The sequence below is a fragment of the Solea senegalensis genome, linkage group LG3 (assembly GCF_019176455.1).
Source record: "Solea senegalensis isolate Sse05_10M linkage group LG3, IFAPA_SoseM_1, whole genome shotgun sequence".
In the NCBI taxonomy this organism is placed as follows: Eukaryota; Metazoa; Chordata; class Actinopteri; order Pleuronectiformes; family Soleidae; genus Solea; species Solea senegalensis.
Window position 1 is genome coordinate 17505741 of NC_058023.1, and position 19757 is coordinate 17525497.

Below are 19757 nucleotides of genomic sequence, written 5' to 3' on the forward strand. Positions count from 1 at the left end.
CAACCACTCAGACTGCTACACCAACGTCAGGAACTACAGGGACAACATTGGCATCTCAACCTACAATTACTACTGACTTTGTGTCTTCTGAGTCCATGGCTACTGTAACATCCGACCCTCATGAGACAATGACCACACCTGAAGAAACTACTCATACTGAAACAACATTAGTGCCAACAGAAACACCTGCAACATCTCAGACAACACTTGCCACATCTGAAGAATCCACTCCAACTCAACAAGTAACATCTGATCACACTGGCACCACTTTGCTAACTGAATCCACAGCTTGGACAGATACAGTGACATCTGAGCTATCCAGTCCCACCACAGTGTCTGAATCCACCATTCAAACTGATTCAGTAACATCTCAGCCAACTGACACCACATCAGAACCAGCTACTGCCACTGACACAGTCATCACTGAGCCTTCAAAGACAACAGTGCCTTCTGAACCAACCACTCAGACTGCTACACCAACGTCAGGAACTACAGGGACAACATTGGCATCTCAACCTACAATTACTACTGACTTTGTGTCTTCTGAGTCCATGGCTACTGTAACATCCGACCCTCATGAGACAATGACCACACCTGAAGAAACTACTCATACTGAAACAACATTAGTGCCAACAGAAACACCTGCAACATCTCAGACAACACTTGCCACATCTGAAGAATCCACTCCAACTCAACAAGTAACATCTGATCACACTGGCACCACTTTGCTAACTGAATCCACAGCTTGGACATATACAGTGACATCTGAGCTATCCAGTCCCACCACAGTGTCTGAATCCACCATTCAAACTGATTCAGTAACATCTCAGCCGACTGACACCACATCAAAACCAGCTACTGCCACTGACACAGTCATCACTGAGCCTTCAAAGACAACAGTGCCTTCTGAACCAACCACTCAGACTGCTACACCAACGTCAGGAACTACAGGGACAACATTGGCATCTCAACCTACAATTACTACTGACTTTGTGTCTTCTGAGTCCATGGCTACTGTAACATCCGACCCTCATGAGACAATGACCACACCTGAAGAAACTACTCATACTGAAACAACATTAGTGCCAACAGAAACACCTGCAACATCTCAGACAACACTTGCCACATCTGAAGAATCCACTCCAACTCAACAAGTAACATCTGATCACACTGGCACCACTTTGCTAACTGAATCCACAGCTTGGACAGATACAGTGACATTTGAGCTATCCAGTCCCACCACAGTTTTTGTATCCACCATTCAAACTGATTCAGTAACATTGCAGCCTACTGATACAGCGTCAGCACCAGCCACTCCCACAGTTATTACTGAGCCTTCGAAGACAACTGTGTTATCTGAACCAACCACTGATATTCAGACAACAACATCAGAAACTACTGGTACAACGCTGGCGTCTCAGCCTACACTTACTACTGTATCATTATCTTCTGAGACCACCATGGTATCTCAAAGCACCAAGCCTAGTGGTATAGTAACATCTGTTCCTCACAATACAACCATTACAACTACAGCAACTGCCCAGACTGACAAACCAACATCATTGCCAATAGGAAGTCATACATCTCAATCAACCCTTGCCCCTATATCAACCAGCCCAACCTACACATTAACATCTACATCTTCTCTGACCACATCACCTGTCAATCTAACCCCTACAACCAACGTACCACCTACTCAAACAACTCCCCGTGTCTCATCCCCACCACCAACAGTCCTGCCAACTTCAATCATGTCATCAACAAAGCTACAAAGTGACTCATCACCAACATTTCCAATTACAACACTCCTCTCAACAACTCCTCAATCAACCATGAAACCATCAACAACTGAAAAGCCTTTAAATTGCGAAAATGGTGGATACTACAATGGATCTCACTGCATATGTCCTCCTGGGTTCAACGAAACTTATTGTGAAAATGTTATAGATTTTCAGCCAGGTATTATTAATTTCAAGCAAAAACTTTCTTTGCTAACTGAGTACACTTTTTTGAAAATATTTAATATCTACAGTTTCTAACAATGTCTTCCAACATATTTCAGAAACACTGAATCGGTCAGTTGTGGTTGACGTGGTGATCCATCAGGAATATGATGAAAGATACAATGACAAACAATCACCTGAATATAAAGAGTTTGTTGGAAACTTCACTACTCAGGTAAATTAAATTAATTAAATATGTTGCATTAATTAACACACTGCACTTTATTATTAATATATTAAGCAAATACACAATACAGAGGGTATGTTGTGTCATAATCTCTTAGCTTGGTGAACAACAATGTACAAACACTTAGTTTCAAAGTTCAACAATTATAATCTGTAGAGATAATATTTAAATAGGTTACATTTTTGAACACATTTACAATGACGTGCATTATAAGTTTCTTGGTAAAACTTTGAAAAAAGAAGACGCCGACTTTCTGGGCACGTAGTCTCTCTGCACCTGTGTTGGTCTTTATTTTATTTTAATTTTGGGACTAAGTTGGACTGTTTCCTAGTGTGTTAGGGCAGTGGTCCCCAACCCCCGGGTCAATTGGTTCCGGGCCGCAGAGAAAGAATACATTACTTAGATTATTTTCATTTTATTTATTATCAGATTCTTAACGATGTTTTATTTTGAAAAATTATCGGATTCTCTCATACATCTGTCTATGCCTCACTCTTGACGCATGTCAGAGAAGATCAACTGCTGGAGATCGCAAAATGATGGCAGCATTAAAAGTATGTTTGAGACAATAACTGCCAGTGTTCTGGATTAATTTCATGGCAGAATACCCTGAGATCTCCACAGTAGCACTGTAAACCCTGTTGCCATTTCTGACAGCGGGTGCTGCTGCTGCTGTTGTGCAATGTTACGAGGACGCTGCTAATAAATTTCCATACACAGCGGATTCACGTTTATTATTATAATTCTGGCTTTTCTTAATGCCTGGTCATATCTAGTAAGATATACATCCTCCAAGACTTTTATACTTCCAACTCTCTGAATATCATGTTTGTGACTGAAACTTGGATGTGTGAGGGCAATGTCACACCTCTGCTTGTCCTCCTGAAACCAGTTTCTTCAGCTCTCTAAGACTGAAGAGGAAGGGTTGTGGCTTCACATTTTAATGACAGATTTTTGTGCAGAGAGATTTTAAAACCTGTTTTTTACTAGCTTTGAGCTGTGATTTATCATCCTCCAGGGCAAGATTGTGATTTCATACTTGGACTTTGTATCTGATCTCATTTTGCGTCATGACAGGATATTGATAGTGGGTGATTTTAATATTCACACTTGCATGGTCAAAGACTTTTTGAACATAATTAAGTCCTTCAACAATCTGACCCAGTTTGTGTCTGTGCCAACCCACCAGCATGGACATACATTGGACCTGGTGTTAGGCCATGGCCTGTCCGTTTCAATCAATGAACTCTGTGTACTTCTAGTTTTATATCATGTTCTGATCTTATTTGATATAATAGTCTCAAATCTCTCTTGTAAAATGCAATCAAAAAGTAATTCAAGGATTTCTAGTTTTATCAGCCCTGCTTTAATTGATTTTAATTTTAAGACTGCCTGCTGTGGTAGAGCCAATTTTTATTCAGCATACTCAGTGGATCATCTTGCTGAGAACTTTAATGGTGTTCTCCGTGGACTGCTGGACTCTTTGGCTCCTATAAATTGTGAAAGTGTCCTCAAAAGAACCCCACACCCTGGCTCAATGAAGACTTGATATCACTGAGACAAAGCTGTAGAAAGCTTGAACACCAGTGGCATCACCGATAGTCTGACTCTCTTCCAGATCAGGATGGCAGCTGCTAAAGCAACTTACTTTTCCAGTCTGATCAGTGACAACAAGCACAATCCCCGACAGTTATTTGATACTGTTGCTAGACTCACTAAGGGTGATCAGCTAGTCATTAGCACAGATCTATCCGCTCAGGGCTTTTTGGCTTATGACAATGACAGGATAATTGATATAAGGTCTTAAATACCACAGTCTAGAACTGGCCTGTTTGTTTGCTGCAACAATGTCAAACCATAGTAGTCACTGCTTCTCTGTGTTCGAGCTTCTTTCCCTGACTGATCTGACTAAGGTTGTCATGGAAACGAGATAAACTTTTTCTCTTTTTTTGGTAATCACCTACCAAACCTCAAATCTATTATTTTTCTCTGATTTTTATGAGCCACTACAGTCTGCTTTCCGGATCAATCATTCCACAGAAACAGCATTGGCTAAAGTATTGAAGCTATCACTGAAAATACTCCATAATTTCTTTGGCATCTCAGGTATGATGCTTCAATGATTTAGACCTTACCGATCAGAAAGAAATCCTCATATTTTCTTTAATAATATTTCCTGTGCTGTTCAGCATGGGGTCCCTCGGTGGTCTGTCCTGGGTCAGTTGTTGTTGTTTTTTATATCTGGCATCACTTGGTCAAGTCATACAGTCTTATGGTATTGCTTTTCATTGTTATGCTGATGACTTGCAGCTGTAAGTGCCTATTGCAGAGAGCAGGTTTGATGTGATCAAGCTTGAATCCTGTGTAGCTGCCGTTAGGAGCTGACTGTCTGCCAACTTCCTTCAACTCATCAAAGACTGAGATGATTGTTGTTGGTCTTGCAAAATCTAGTCAGCTGTTTGATCAACTCACACTGTCTCTTCTTGAAGTATGTACTTTACATCACATGTCATTTTTTAGCACTGTACTGTACTTGCATACTTTGGAAGTACGACTGGAGTACACACTCGCCAAGTACGGGAGTACACAAGTTCCACTGCAATTGGAACAGTAACGTACTTCCTTCTTCTACTGTTTGAATCGTGGGTGGCACCAAGTGCTTAAGCCTTATTACTGTGGGTGTGTATATACATATATATATATATATATATATACCGATGCCACAGAGAGGCTGGCTAAGAGAAAAGAGAACAGCCTGGATCCTTACCAATCCACTGACAGGACATCATAAGAAGCTCTGAAGGAGAAGCTCAACCTCCATGCTTCCATGGCCCACACTTCCCTCCAGCTGAGCTTTCTCCTTTCCACACTGTCCCTGTTTGCTAAGGGAGACCGCTTTGGCCCACCTTGCAGCCTCCTCCTGACGGCGTATTTCTTGTCCTCCGCGCTGGTGCACTGGCCTGTGGTTAGGCCAAGGCCCCCTCTTCCACACTGAACATTCCCCACAATGTCCGCATGTCTGAGGACTGATGTTGCTGGTGTCCACTGGTGCGTGGTTCCTCACCACCGTGTCTTGGAATTGGATCAGTGTCATCTGCAGTCATGCTTTTGCGCATTTGAATTCCTCTGTGAGACTGGTGAGGGGCAACTTGAGGACACCATCTATGTTGAGGCCTATGGTGGTCAGGCATCGAGGAACTCTGAGCCACTTCTTAATGTAAGCTGTAATGCCTCTTTCCAACTTCTCTACTGTCAAGATGGGGACCTTGTAGTGCAACTTTAAATGTAAACTATAAATTTAAAATTCTAGTTTAAAAAAAAATAAAAGATTAATAATATGCAAACTGTCAGGTCAAAACTTTTACATTAAAAACAAAATAACACGTCAACAACAAATCTATCAATCACACCAAGTACCTAATGACAGAGACGCCTGAGCCAGTGGATCATTTCAACAGGACAGGCCGAGGTAATGCTACTCTGTGCCGGGCACTGTGCACACCAAGCCTCCATAGAGGCGGAGCTGATCACCTCCGACAACGTTGCTGTCAAACTATCAATACATCATATCTTATTACACAAACCAAATTTTCGAAATTCGAAATTACTCATTCATCAAACTACTTTAAAACTGCATTTGGGACAATATTTTTTTCGGGTTTATATTTGTTTTCTCTGCCGCTACGTTCTGTCGACATGCAATCTGGGATACATGGCTTTCCCAAGACCGCACATGTCATCACCCGATGCCTTCTTGGTAAAACGGGCAGAGCAAGAACACTTGCTGCTCGCATACTTGAGAATTGGAAAAGAACTTCGACTAAGGCTGGTGACATTTCACAAGTACGTAAGTACATAAGTATGCTAGTACAGACGAGTACGGACAAGTATGGATATTGAGAAACAGCCAAAGTCAAGAATCTGGGGGTGTTCTTTTGAGTGACACATAAAGGAGGTGACTTGTAGCGCTTTCTACCACCTCAGGAACATTGCCAGGTTGAGAGCCAGCTTATCATGTAAAGATGCAGAGGTACTGATGCAACTGCAACTGTTTCCTGTGCCGTTCAGCATGGGGTCCCTCGGGGGTCTGTCCTGGGTCAGTTGCTGTGCAACTGAACCTCATTGCAACTGCACAGTTTAGAACTCATTCAGAATGCAGTGGCTCGCATGCTGACAAGATCATATAAATTTGGTAATATCACTCCTGTTCTGGCTGCTCTTCATTGGCTGCCTATTGAAACCAGAACAGACTTCAAGGTGCTGTTACTTACCTAAATAGAAATGGGATGGCACATTCTTATTTGTGTGATCTGGTGAAGCTGTATGTGCCGGTTACATCACTGCGTTCACAGGGGACTGGCCTCCTGTGCATCCCAAAGGTCAATAGGTTTTATTTTGTACTGTTTTACTGTGTATATTGTTTTAATGTGAATGTGTTTTTATAATTGTAAAGCAATGAAAGCATTGAAAATTATTATTATTAGTAGTAGTAGTAGTAATAATAATAACAACAATGATAATAATAATAATAATAATATTACGTTATTACTTTTTCAGATGGAGAACTATTACCAGGAAAAGGAGATACCAAGTTTTAAAAATGTTGTTGTAATTAATGTCAGGTAAGGTACACACCATTATTGATAATTTTAGACTATTATACATTTTAAATGTAGAACTGTTCATTTTAAAATACATAGAGATGTAATTGTTAGCACAAACGCTGTAAATTTTATTACTTGCTTGTTCTTTTTTTAGTAGCCCTGGCAGCCCTCTTGTCAGATTTTTGGAGAAGGTGAAGAAATAAATTCCTTTTTCTTTTGATATTTAATCAGAAAGTGGATACTAATGCAAATGTTTTTATATCTGTTCACAGATTAGATCATCAGCATTGGCAACCTACACTACTACACCAAGAGAACGAGGGTAATAACAGCACAGTTTCCTTTAACAAATGTATAATTATAACATTCAAAATCAAGTCAATTGTAAATGTTGAGGTTTACTTTGTCAAGCCATCAGGCCATGCAGAATAAGTGAATGTTTTAAATATATCCATAATGACAGATTGAAAGACTGACGAGCAGACCAATTAAAAATACTAGCAGCTGATAACAATGTGATTGTGTAATGTTGGAAAGGAAAGTGTTTAGGTTAACTGGTATGTTTAGGTTAATAATTGTCACTAAAATGTCAGTAAATGAAATTTAAGGACAAAAACATTATTGACTGATTGTTTCTTAGGGAATTCAGAAATCACATGGCTTGCTGTGAATGTGTTCAGGAACACATAGATCAGGCATGTCCAAAGTCCAGCCCTCGTGAGATTTTGTAGGGCCCACAGCTTCAATTTTATAATGTATTATGTATGGTCAGGGAGGGGGTTGGACACAAAATGAGGCTCAGTTAAGTGTCATACCCATTAGCTCAGCTGGTAAGGAGCCGTGCTTTGGGATCAGAGTCCAGAGCTTGAAACCCACCTTGTCACAGGACTCTAGCCCATGTTCCCAGCTGCGGAAGTCAGGACTCTGGACAGGTCACTTATTCCTCAAAGGGCCAACATAAAGAGAGAAAACATTAAATAATTAAATAAATAAATAAACAACTGAATCTAATTATAATGTAATCTCATAATTAATTCAAATCAATGTCATCAATTCTGCATACTTTGATCTGAAAAATAAAAGATGCCGATTTGCATGAATTTCATCCTGTCTCAGTATTAGAGTCATACATGATGTAATTTTGAGGATTCCAAACAATGCCGTCTCTGACCAAGTGTACTTGAGTGACTACACCGCCGTGAAGGATGCTGCTGACAACCTTGTTGGCTGCCAAAGAGGTAAGACAGAAAGAAATAGATACTTTATTTCCTTGGAGAAAGGCATTTCCACACAGTCACAGTAACAAACATCACATCATTAGTCCTAATTTACATTTTCATTGCACCCAAACTTGCCAGTGTTGTGTAACATGTTTCACACCAGCTGAACCTCATAATTGTTGTGTAACAGGCAACATAACGGCCTGTGGTATAAAATACATTAGATCTGTTCTTGGTTGATAAAGGGGGGCAATATCATGGGCCAGATGGGACCATTTCGAATTAGGAAATTAAGGGAAATCCTTTCATCACCAACAATAGACCTTGCCCTATTTGTGACTCTGTATTTTGTGACTCTTAAGCCCCCTTTCCACTAGTGTGGCCAACCTGGCCTTGAAACGCTGCGGTGCAGTTATTTTGCATTTCCACTAAAGATAGTACCTAGTACTTTTTAGTACCTACTCTGACGAGGTTCCAGGGCAAGACGTCCGACACAAGAATCAAGCTGAACAGAGTTGTAGATCGGTTAAAAAGACTTGACAATCTATGGGTTAAACTCCAACAATTACCAAGGAAATGTATAAAGTCTTTGGTGTAGGAATCTTGTGTATTTAGCAACAACCCTGCGGCTGTATTTCAGTCCAGTGTCTTTGTCAGACAGTGTCTGTGCTCTGGTCATGGAGGAAGTACTAAACAAATCTTATTTAACTGATTCTAATGATTCAGTGCAAAAACTGCTAGTGTGACACACACAAGTTTGTGTGTCATTATAATGATAATACATTCCAGAGAGAGCAGGATTACTGCCTACAACATTTTTATTTTTATATGATATGGACTTTAAACATGGGTTTATTGCAGAGTGGGTGGGTGAGAGTCAGCATATTGAGTTTAACCTCAAATGTTTTTAGACTGTTTTGTGTCTGATGTATGTATCTTGCCAACAAACATTCTATTTGATTCATCATTGTTTCTGGTAATCTGTAGCTACATTTTTAATTTTTCATTATGTTACTACATAATGTTCCCAGGTTGATAGAATTAATCATTATACAGGCTAATTATTGTTAATAAACAGTACTGTTAATTATGCTTTAATAACACACATAAGACTGTATTAGATGCTTATCAACACTAGGGTCTATTAGTGGCTCATAAATGGTTAATTACAGCCTATACAAGGACCTTAAATGTGTTTCCATAGTACTATGTAACAAGACTTGAGATGATGTATATCATGATTCAGCGCTGTATTTGATACAGTATGCACTGTTAACATACAGTGATTCAAGTATAAATCTTAACAAATCTGTCTTAATATTTGTACTTGTAATCATAATATATTATATTGCTAATAATACAACTTTTCCTCCCCAGTATTTTCATATTGTCCTTACAACGTCACAGAATCACCCATAGTGAATACAACGAAGGTTGATGGGGAAGGTAAGTGAATTTTTATGTGTTTTATGGGTAGAGGTTGTTAGAGTGCAGCCACAGTGCATTTATGAACAGTTATTTTCATTAACAAATAATTGATAAATTAAATATTAAAAACATTAAAACAGGTCATCAAAAACAAAACATTAAGGTTTAGATGAGAGAGTCTTTGGAAGAAAGTTTTAAACCGTGTTTCCACTGAGTAGAACAGTTTGGTTTGGTATGGTATAGGTATTTTTTTGCGTTTCCAAGGTGTGCATCCCCCTAAACTTTAAATACACAGTACATTTAGAGGTATTAATTTGCTGTGCCGGCATCGTGTGAATGGGTATGCAAGATTTGTTTTAGTAAAGTCACTGTATGGATACATAAGTGAATGGGTGAATGGCAATACGGCAGTGTAAAGGTGCTTTGAGTGGTCATAGAAGTGCTATGTACAGACCATTTACTTAGAAAAATCATATAATTTATATTAACAATGTAATTGTCTCTCCCACCAGCTTTATGTTTGAACTCTGTGGCCAATCCAGATGTTGCTCAGTTCTATGAACCTCAAACTGAACAAAATGGACTACTCACATGTGTGACTGTATGTGACAGAAGTCATTCAACTCCAAAAACATGCAACAATAGGGGAGACTGCAGAGTCTACAAGGACACTGGACCTGTTTGCCTGTAAGCTGACTCTGACTTTGACAATTGACAAAACGTTTTTGTGATAAACAGGAACATGAGCCGCCTGAATATAAAACTTAGCTGTAGTTGTGGTTCCCTTGGTAAAATATGTACCATTTTATATAGCTAAGAAGGTGTATTTTTTAAGGGTAGTTGTATAAAGCAGTGACACATGGTCAGCTCTGATTTCACCATGTGGGGTCCCAACACCAGGCACGAGCATTCTCACTGAAATCATATCAGTGGGGACAGAGGAAAACTGATTGATTCTCTGATTATTTTTTTCTTAACTCAAATGTTTTGCTATTTAATCTAATTGTTAGACAGTCGTTTCCAACTAAAAAACTAAAATTTATAAACCATGAAATCCATATAGTGAAATGCAATGTTTTTACCTTATGGGGACAACTCCTGTATCCTAGGACATCAGTTTTCACTCAGAAATGGTCTAGTAGTGAGAAGAAGCAGTTGACTTTTCCAATCAGAATGCTGGGATATTTTAGTAGTTATTTGCTATCAGAGAATATTTACATCATGTATTATATGAACAATAATAAAATTCCAATCATAAAATTGGAAGAGAATGTTTGATGTGTCTTCAGCATCTCCATAACTATAGGCTACTTGTTACAAAGAGTTTTACAAACAGTTTTAATAATGTCTCTTACTTTGTATTCATATTTTTGCTTTTTAAGGCTTTCATAATTGTCTTGTCTGACTCATTGAGCCGTTTGCTCAATATTGTTCTTTCATTTCTGTTTCAGGTGCCACTCTATGATTTCCACTTGGTATTTGAGCAATGACTGTGGACTCCCTATAGAGAAGACTGCTTTCTACATTGGGTTGGGTGTGACACTTGCTTGTCTGTTAGTGACCGTGGGAGCCTTGACTACATATGTGCTGATTAACAAACACAAGCTAAAGAAGTAAGTTATACGCTGACATTATTGACTGAAAGTCAAAGATATGACAGTTGATTAAGTTCTCTCTACGTTAAATGCTGGGCTGTTATATGTAATTGACGCTTCCAGTTATACATACAAATAAATTTTATATTAAAAATGTAACTTATTTATTTGATAGAATGTGTATAATGAAATAATGAATTAATTATTAATAATTGATTGAAGTCACTGAAATTTTCAATTATTTGAAGTTACATACAAGATTATATTCACTTAGTAATGTTTGAGTGTGTGTATATGTGCATTTTGATTAAATGTTACATTATTACAAATGAAATATTACATCTGTTTGTGTGCAGAGTATTAAAAAAGTGGTAAAGTGATTTAACTTTCCATTTCATTTGCAGGAGAAGAGAAATTAAGGAGAAGTTGGTGTTCCAGTGGCTAAATGAGGAATTTGAGTGGTCCAGATCCAACAGCTTAAGTGACACATACAATGCTGGTAATGTATTATTATTATATAACCCTTATTATCATTATTGTTGTTATTATTATTATTATTATTATTATTATTGTTATCTACACATAGCTAAGGACAAGCTAAATTCAAACTGTATCAAATCAGGAGGAGGGTAATTTAAAGGAATACTTCACCGATTTGCATTGACTTTGTATTACTAGAATAGGGGTATTTTTGAAAAATTGTGCTTCCCAACCTCAGTTTCAACTGAGTTGAAAAAGAGCTTCATTCTTTTCTTTGTTACGTGCCCACCAGCAACATGTGGTCCTGTTAGCGTAACTGTTAGCAAATATGGTGGACACTGTTTTCATTATGGGAATAAGGTCCCATCCCCCTACGAGTGGGTCTAAAAAGTGAGGAATTAGCATTGCAGTTTCAAGCGTCGGACAAAGGCTGGTCACTTAATGGCAAGATATACTTTGAAAATAGCATAAGTCAACCATGACATTTTCCCTTTAATACCTTAAATGACTACAAGCAACAACGTTTTAGGCCTTTTTTCTGTGCAAAGAATATCTGACCGGCAACAATTTGGTCTTTCTTTAAAAACACTCTTACAGAGTCATACATAGACAGAGTCCCTTAAATGGTGAAGAAGTATAGTTATCTATTTTTAGGTGCAACATAGAATGATAATAATATTCATATTTTTACTACCCTGTTTGTCAGCTGACCTGAAACCATAAAACTTGTGAACTGAATTCTAACAATCCCTCACTGGTGTGTGTGGTCTGTACTGTTGTTTGCAGATTATGAAAACCCAACATTTACATTTGAGGAATCATCCCGCTACAGTGAGAATCCAGACGATTACAGACAGCCTGTACCTGTCTACCAGCTGTCTCAGTCCTCAGAGGATGCTGACAACATAACACCCACCACACTGGTCCACATGAGCCCCTCAAACCAATTACTACATGGAAATAATACTCCAGTTTCTACTGGCAGTCTGGTTGGACCTCCCAGAGACTTCTCATCCAACATGCCGGTCAGTGCATACAGAAACACAGAATATCATTGTTTAAGGGTGACTAAAATGTGATAGTTATGGTTTTTTGAAGGGGGATGTATAGGGTACTGGGACATCAAGAGACCCATAAGATATGTCCCAATCCACGGGCTGAATCCTCTGAAGGATGCACCTCCATAATCCATGTATCAATCGCTCATTTGGTTTTCACATATGTTTGATATGTTTTCTCAATATTCATTGACAAAATCAAAATGAAAAATTTCCGATTTTGTGATGAAATGAAAAATGGAAAAAACGGATAATGAGCGTTTCTCGTTTAATCCATGGATGAATTATAAGAACTGGATAGAGCACCGCCCCCTCTGCCTTGAAGACAATTTTGTCATGGTGGCCACTCATGGTACAGCAACAAAAAGAAATTTTCCCATTGACCACAATAGTAAAAGAGACGCCAGTAAAACTGTCCATAGGACACCTTGAGACATGCCCATAGGCTTCTATAGATCTGTATATTCTATATTTTTAATTTACGGAGTAAAAAGCCCGTAAAAAATCTTCCCAAAAATTTCCCAGAGTGACGAGCACAGCAAAGCAAGTCATGTGCTGTCTGGGGAACAGCGCTACTCTCAGAGAACCGTTAGATGTGAAAAGTTAAAAATGAAGGCGATAAGGAGTTTTTCTTTTACATTTTTAAAAATATTACGACAAAGTAGGTTATAGTTATTTAATCGTCGCTCATTAGCATTTATTTTCAAACTTATTGTCGCTGTATTAACAAGCTGCTGTGTGGATTCGTTGAGGAGAGGAGACCGACATGCTGCACTTTATCACTTAGTTGAGTCCTGGACATCATGACACTGATGACGGTATGGACTGTGGAGCTGTGACCGTGTGATGCACTGAGACCTGAGGTCACTTCACCAGTGATGTCTTATCATCTGTCTATTATCTGTTCATATAGTTACTGATAAATGTGATGAACACATGAATTAGAGTTTAGAATTAGAATTAGAGAAGATAAACATGTTGAGTGAAAGAATGTGTAGTTACTACTTTAATCGACTTTAAACACATTAGTGTTGTTCCTAATAATTTGATCATGAGTCTGCAGGTTTTCTGGCCTGACTTTATTTTAATATTTTATGATCATTATATTAACCATAAATTGTAATTATAATGATAAGTTATACCACCTACACAAAAACTGTTACAAATTTGAACAAAATACAAAACATAGCAATGAGACCAAAAAAATCCAGGCAAAAAGCGTCCAAGAAAACAATAGGATTCCTGTAACAACATATAGCAATGGTCAATTAAATAAACCATTAAATTGAGAATTTCTTAACAATCCTAAAAATGTGTGTTAATCTCCAACAACTACCAGGGAGTCTTTTAAACTGAGTGGTGTTTTTAGGGACAGCACCGCTGATCGCGCACGGCATCACAGACTGCTAGTGTGTGGAGTAGGAGGCTGTACTCCGGAGACGTGTGGGCAGAAATCAAGCTGAACAGAACAAAAACGTGGGCTAATCTCCAGCAACTACAGAAGTCTGGTGTAAAGTCACTCGTCACTCGTGTGTGTGTGTGTGTGTGTGTGTGTGTGTGTGTGTCGTGTATAAAACGAAGTCCGCCCATGTTAAGTAGGTACTTTTTTTGTAGTTGAATTACCCCAATAATTGAGGATCTTTGCAAGGCAAAGCAGGCTCAGGTCTCACATTAACATCCCTTGCAAAAAAATGCAGATGATATGCCTACTATTAGACCTCGTAATAATTACCATTATAAAGCATAAATTCATATCAAAGGTCTGGTGCCAATTCCCAATGTTACCAATAGCCTAGTAATGATAATAGGCCTACTGATGATGATGATGATAATAATAATAATAATAATAATAATAATAATAAAGCATGTAACCTCATATAATTATATAGCAAAAGCCTAGTAATGATAATAGGCCTACTACTACTCATAATGATAATGATAATAATAATAATAATAATAATAATAATAATAATGATAATAATGATAATAATGACAATAATGACAATAATAATAATAATAGTAATAATAATAATAATAAAGCATGTAACCTCATATAACTATATAGCAAAAGTCTACAGCCAATTATAACAATAGCCTTGTAATGATAATAGCAGGCCTACTACCACTCATAATAATAATAATAACAATAATAATATTGTGGGCTTAAAAAGAATTGCCTAGCCTAGGGCTATCTATCTGTCTATCTGTATATCTATCTATCTATCTATCTATCTATCTATCCATCCAAGGGGTGGTATAGTGGGGGTGGCGCTGGGAAGGCTGCAATGAACCAGCTTTGGGGGGGCCCAGCTTGCAAAAGGTTGAGAACCCCTGGGCTAGTCAGTCCTAATACCTGCTTGAGTGTTTGAGTTCTCAATAGTGTGTTTATTAATTTTTCTTCTCGTTAGTCAGCCCTCACTTTTGTAAACTGTTCACTCACTCTAGTCCATTGAGTAAATCAGCATTTTCAGCTCACACTGTAGGATTTCATTCACCAATGTCCAAAAATAGCACACTTGGATATATTGATGGAGGCAGCAGTGGATCAACCTCCCCTCTGTGTCTTGATGTAAAAATCATAGGTTTTCAGATGGACAAGGCCAATGAAGTGACGGAATTAAGCATATATTCCTAAAATATCACAGTTAAAAAAAACATTTTAATTGGTGAGCCCCTTGAAATAGATTTGTGTAAATTGATCATGCGGCACGCATGTAAACCAATTTTTTTTTACTAAATATCGCCAACAAATCTTAGGTTAAAAAACAAAAAAAAAACAGGGAAACATTCACCCACCAATTATCTTATCTTCACTGGAAGAAGAAGAGAAAAGAGGCTGGACTTTCTTTAGTGGAGGTCCTGCACAAAGAGTTTCAGGCGCTGCATGAATCTCTTGAGTTCAGTCAACAACTTGCTTGCAGTTGAAAATGTGTCTCTAAAAGGATCGGTGCCAGTGCCGGCCCGAGCTTTTAGGGGGCCCTAAGCATTATTCACACCAAACCAGACATTTTTTAACCTTAGAGAGCACTTAGATCACAGTTTATTTTAAACTTTCATATTCAAAGTGAAGTACTAAGTGTGGTTTACTGAAGTTAAATTGAAAAATTCATTCATTCATTCATTTATTCACTCATTCAATCATGTCATTTGTTTAAGTCATTTAATATGTCTTATAAAAACAAGGAAAAAACAAACTAATTGGGGGCCCTGGTGGCCAGGAGGCCTTTAGTTCGCTTACGCTTCGGTCCAGCCCTGGTAGTCATCATGTTGCGGTGGGATTTTTTGAGGGGTGGGGCATGGTGTGATTTCAAAAGAGAAACTTATGCTGTAACGGAGACAATGAAAGAGAAGGCTGGATTTACTTTGTAGCGAACATGTTGCCCTGCAGCCTGCCGTGTCCTCCGTACCCCACTTCGACAAACACTTCCACAGCAACACACACGCAACATAAAAGTTTACTTTTTTCTCTTCATGTGAGTAAGCAGAGACATATCGACATCCTCGCTGTAGTAACACACACAAACAAAGGCGACCAAATAAAACAGCATTTGTACAACAAGTTGTATGACAGGACCGAGCCGCGGCTGCTTTCTCTCTCACACACACTGGGCTGCTCTCAGCTGTGTTTTCACTCTTTCAAGTCTCAACTTAAATTCACTACGTTACACTGCTTTTTTTTCTCAAGGACACTGATATAACAATGATAGAAATAAATAATAATAATAATTGATTTTATTTATTTCTAGTTAATTGCTCTTGGGGGCCTACTGGTAGTCACAGGGCCCTAAGCAGCCGCTTAGTTTGCTTATGCCTTGGGCCAGCTCTGATCGGTGCCTCTCAGAAGAAAATAAACTTATAAAGGAGTCACTCATTGATCCACGTGCACAGCATGAGAGGCAAACAGGAAATGAATATGTAATTGCGCACATAAACAAGCAGGGAAGGACATGCTGTCTTCCACTGCTTTCTCTTTTCCACAGTTTGAACATAGTACTCTCTGAAGAAACCTGACAAATAGCAAAAAATACATCCACAATTTGTGTGGGCATCCTCAGATCCAAACTGCACCAGATGCCATCAGGCCCTTGACACTCTTGGACATACGTTTTGGATATGCTCAAAACTTATGCTGGTTTGTGCTGCAAAGTCAGCAGAGGGTGTGCACAGCTCAGACAGCACCGACTACAAATGTGTTTGTACCTTGTATAATCATGTCAACAAAATTTCTATTAATCCTTTCAAAGTTTTTGCCATTTCAATTACTTTTTTTTCTGTCTCTTCTTTTTGTCACAGATGAGGACCAGCAGCGTTCAGATCAGACCATCCTCAGAGATTTGAACTACCAAGGTTTTGCAGATTTGCATATGCAGATATTTGTCTTTGTTAGCAACATTGTGGCAAAACATGATACAAATGATAAAATAAATAAATACAAATATATATACTGTTTTGCATAGTGACATTTGTTTTGGCACTAATGGATGGTTTGAATGCACTTTATGTAAATAAAAAATGTCAGTTATCAAAATGAGCGTATTTTATTTCAGTGACATTCAACCCATTAGACCCCTTTCAGTTTATTTGCAATTATGAACAGTGCAATCAATAAATACATAATATGCTCAAGGATCAACCAAAATGATATATTTAATGTTGCCCTATAAAAGAAAAGATTATGATGACAAAACAAGTCTGTAATTGGTGTGCTTATAGTGCATATGTAAAGAGCAACCATAAGTCCTGGAAATCGATGTCTTTGTCTTTAAATGACATCACAGAGTGAAAATAATTAATTTATTACTAATTATTATAGTGTTATAATATTATAATAATAATTCTAATTATAATTATAATGTTATAATATTATAATAATTCATTTATTTTAAATGAATTTCAGCATCTTGTATCTGTTAACAGGACGGGAAGGCCATGGCCAAGAGGAAAAAAATTGGACTTGTAACCGAAGGGCTGACAGTTTAAAGCCCAGGGCGGGTCATGTGATGCATGCTGGAATTGACATAGTACATGGTGAATGCCCTTTCATAGCCATTTTAAAAATGTTGGCACTGATAATAACATGAAGAATTTGCCCAAGGAATACGTAGAGTTCAGAGCATGGGGATAATAAAACAATTGGCAAACTATGATGGGAATGTTAAAAAATGTTCTGAAGACAGTTTAATGTAAAAATAATACCCAGTTCTAAAAACATGTTTTATTTATTTTTTCCACGGCAATCTGCTGACAAGAATCACTACATTCTCTATATGTTGATTTAGTCTACAAAAAAGAGTGTGTGAGAGAGCAAGAGAGAGAGAGACGGAGACTGGCACACTGAATCACCCCAACTGCCAGAACATGCCACTCTCTGTGCACCTCACAATTAAGCACTAGTGGGCGACAAAACTTTTTAGCGACATCATGTTAGCTGAAGACCGTTGAGCACAGCTCATGCCATGGACATGCATTTACTCCTTTCTATTTTTGTGTGACAATTCCATGAGGTTTCTATTTTATTGATGTACGATACAGCAGCTGTATAATTGTTCTTTGTAAGATTGGTATATCGTATGATGTAGTGTTAGAGCCATGAAGAAAAAGTGGCAATATTAAAAAAAAATAAAGTTGTATATAATAATTATGTCTGAGCAAAGTCTCACATGATCAGCTGCAACCTGCAACAAGACAGGGAATGTGGGGCATCTTCTGATGACATCTCAAGATGTATTTCCTGTTATTAGGAAATACTAAATCTTTTGGCACATCAGCACCACTTTAGCATCATTATCAAAGCTTTGAAAAGATTATGTAATAAACTGAGTCTCATCAAAGAAAGAATCACTCAGAGAGCCAACACTTTATGATTGATTCTTATGATAAACTGAAGTTGTATAGCATTGCAATAAATTGCGGCATAGATGAATTACCCTTCCAACTGAGTAGATGTAGGTATTGTGAAAGAAATTCTTGAGACGAGTGTTGAGTAAATCATATTACTGCATGCATGGACTTTTGCATGGAGGAGAGACACTGTCACCAAGGACGGTCTAAAATGGTCTCTCCTCCATGCAAAAATCCATGCATGCAGTAAAGATATGATTTACTCAACACTTTCTTTCACATTTTGGCGATGAGGATGGGATGGACGCTCCAATGCTCAGGGCCTGAGTCCTGACTAAAGGTTTTTACCGTTAAAAAAAATTTCCGCTCCACAAAGGAGGACAGGAATCTGCCTGACGTCAGGAACGGGTGCTGAGCAGTGGACGCTCCATCTATTTAAAAAGTGAGTACGGTGTTGTTTAAATCAAAACTGGTGTAAATGGGTGAAACCTCGGTAGACAGTTGTAATTCCTGTGTGGTAGGCTGTCTAGATATTCTATAATTCCTGTGTGGTTGAATATCAAGGTCCGGTGTAATTCCTTTGTGGTACCAAGGCCATCTCCATATAATTCCTGTGTGGTTTGAAGACTGTTTGAAGAAAATAAGAGATTGTACGGTGTGAGTGTCTGTGTGTAATGCAAAGAGTGCATAGAGTATGCGTTTGTGCTGAAAGTTGTTCAAAATGTGTTGGCAATCAAACTTGTCTATGTTACAACTGAACCTAGCAACCTGAGTGTGTTAATGTGCTAAGTCAAATGTACTAATTTGGAAATGGTGTTCTGCTTCAAGGTGTTTAGGATAGTGATGACATTTATTACGTTTATTTGTAAAGTTAAGATACATAAAATGGTAATTTACAGCCGAATATGCCAAAAAGGACTATGGGGGAAAAGCCAGAGTTTTATTCTGATCTGTCAACCCTTCCAACATCAATGAGGGAAAACAAAGAGACTGAAATTATGAATCAACCAGCTAACATTGCCTTTCCCAGACATTTCTCCTCTCCATTAGCAGCTTCTTTTGACTACTGGCTCAGGAGTCAAGGGGACAAAGGAAACGTGCACCAGATGCCTATGTTGACATTCCCAAATCCACAGCCACGGCCAACGGATGAAGAGGAGGTAGAAGCTGTGTGTCGGAGGTGTTTTTTAAACCGGCCAACTGGTCGACATTCCCAGCCATTGAATCAGTGCGGTTCAACGTGATGGTCAACCTGGCTGAAGCTGTGCGTCGTCGACACAGACAATAAGGCACACAATGACCTGCTGAAAACAGCTCTGATCAATGGCCTCCACCTTAGCT

At 38.4% G+C, this 19757-nt stretch overlaps 1 protein-coding gene across 2 annotated transcripts; it reads left to right on the top strand.

Annotated features, from left to right (window-relative positions):
- The first annotated feature begins 1228 nt into the window (after window positions 1–1228).
- On the top strand, window positions 1229–17343 carry LOC122766889 (mucin-3B-like). Of its 2 annotated transcripts, none has more exons than XM_044022110.1 (12): window positions 1229–1959; window positions 2063–2178; window positions 6748–6812; window positions 6952–6985; window positions 7067–7116; window positions 7911–8032; window positions 9392–9460; window positions 9955–10129; window positions 10894–11055; window positions 11442–11536; window positions 12304–12542; window positions 16869–17343. In XM_044022110.1, the coding sequence occupies exons 1-12, from the start codon at window positions 1461–1463 to the stop codon at window positions 16911–16913; spliced, it is 1671 nt and encodes a 556-aa protein (XP_043878045.1). In that variant the 5' UTR covers window positions 1229–1460; the 3' UTR covers window positions 16914–17343. The 2 variants fall into 2 exon arrangements, with proteins under 2 accessions (XP_043878045.1, XP_043878044.1); XM_044022109.1 differs by having other exon boundaries at window positions 6949–6985; window positions 16869–17342.
- The last annotated feature ends 2414 nt before the right edge of the window (window positions 17344–19757 follow it).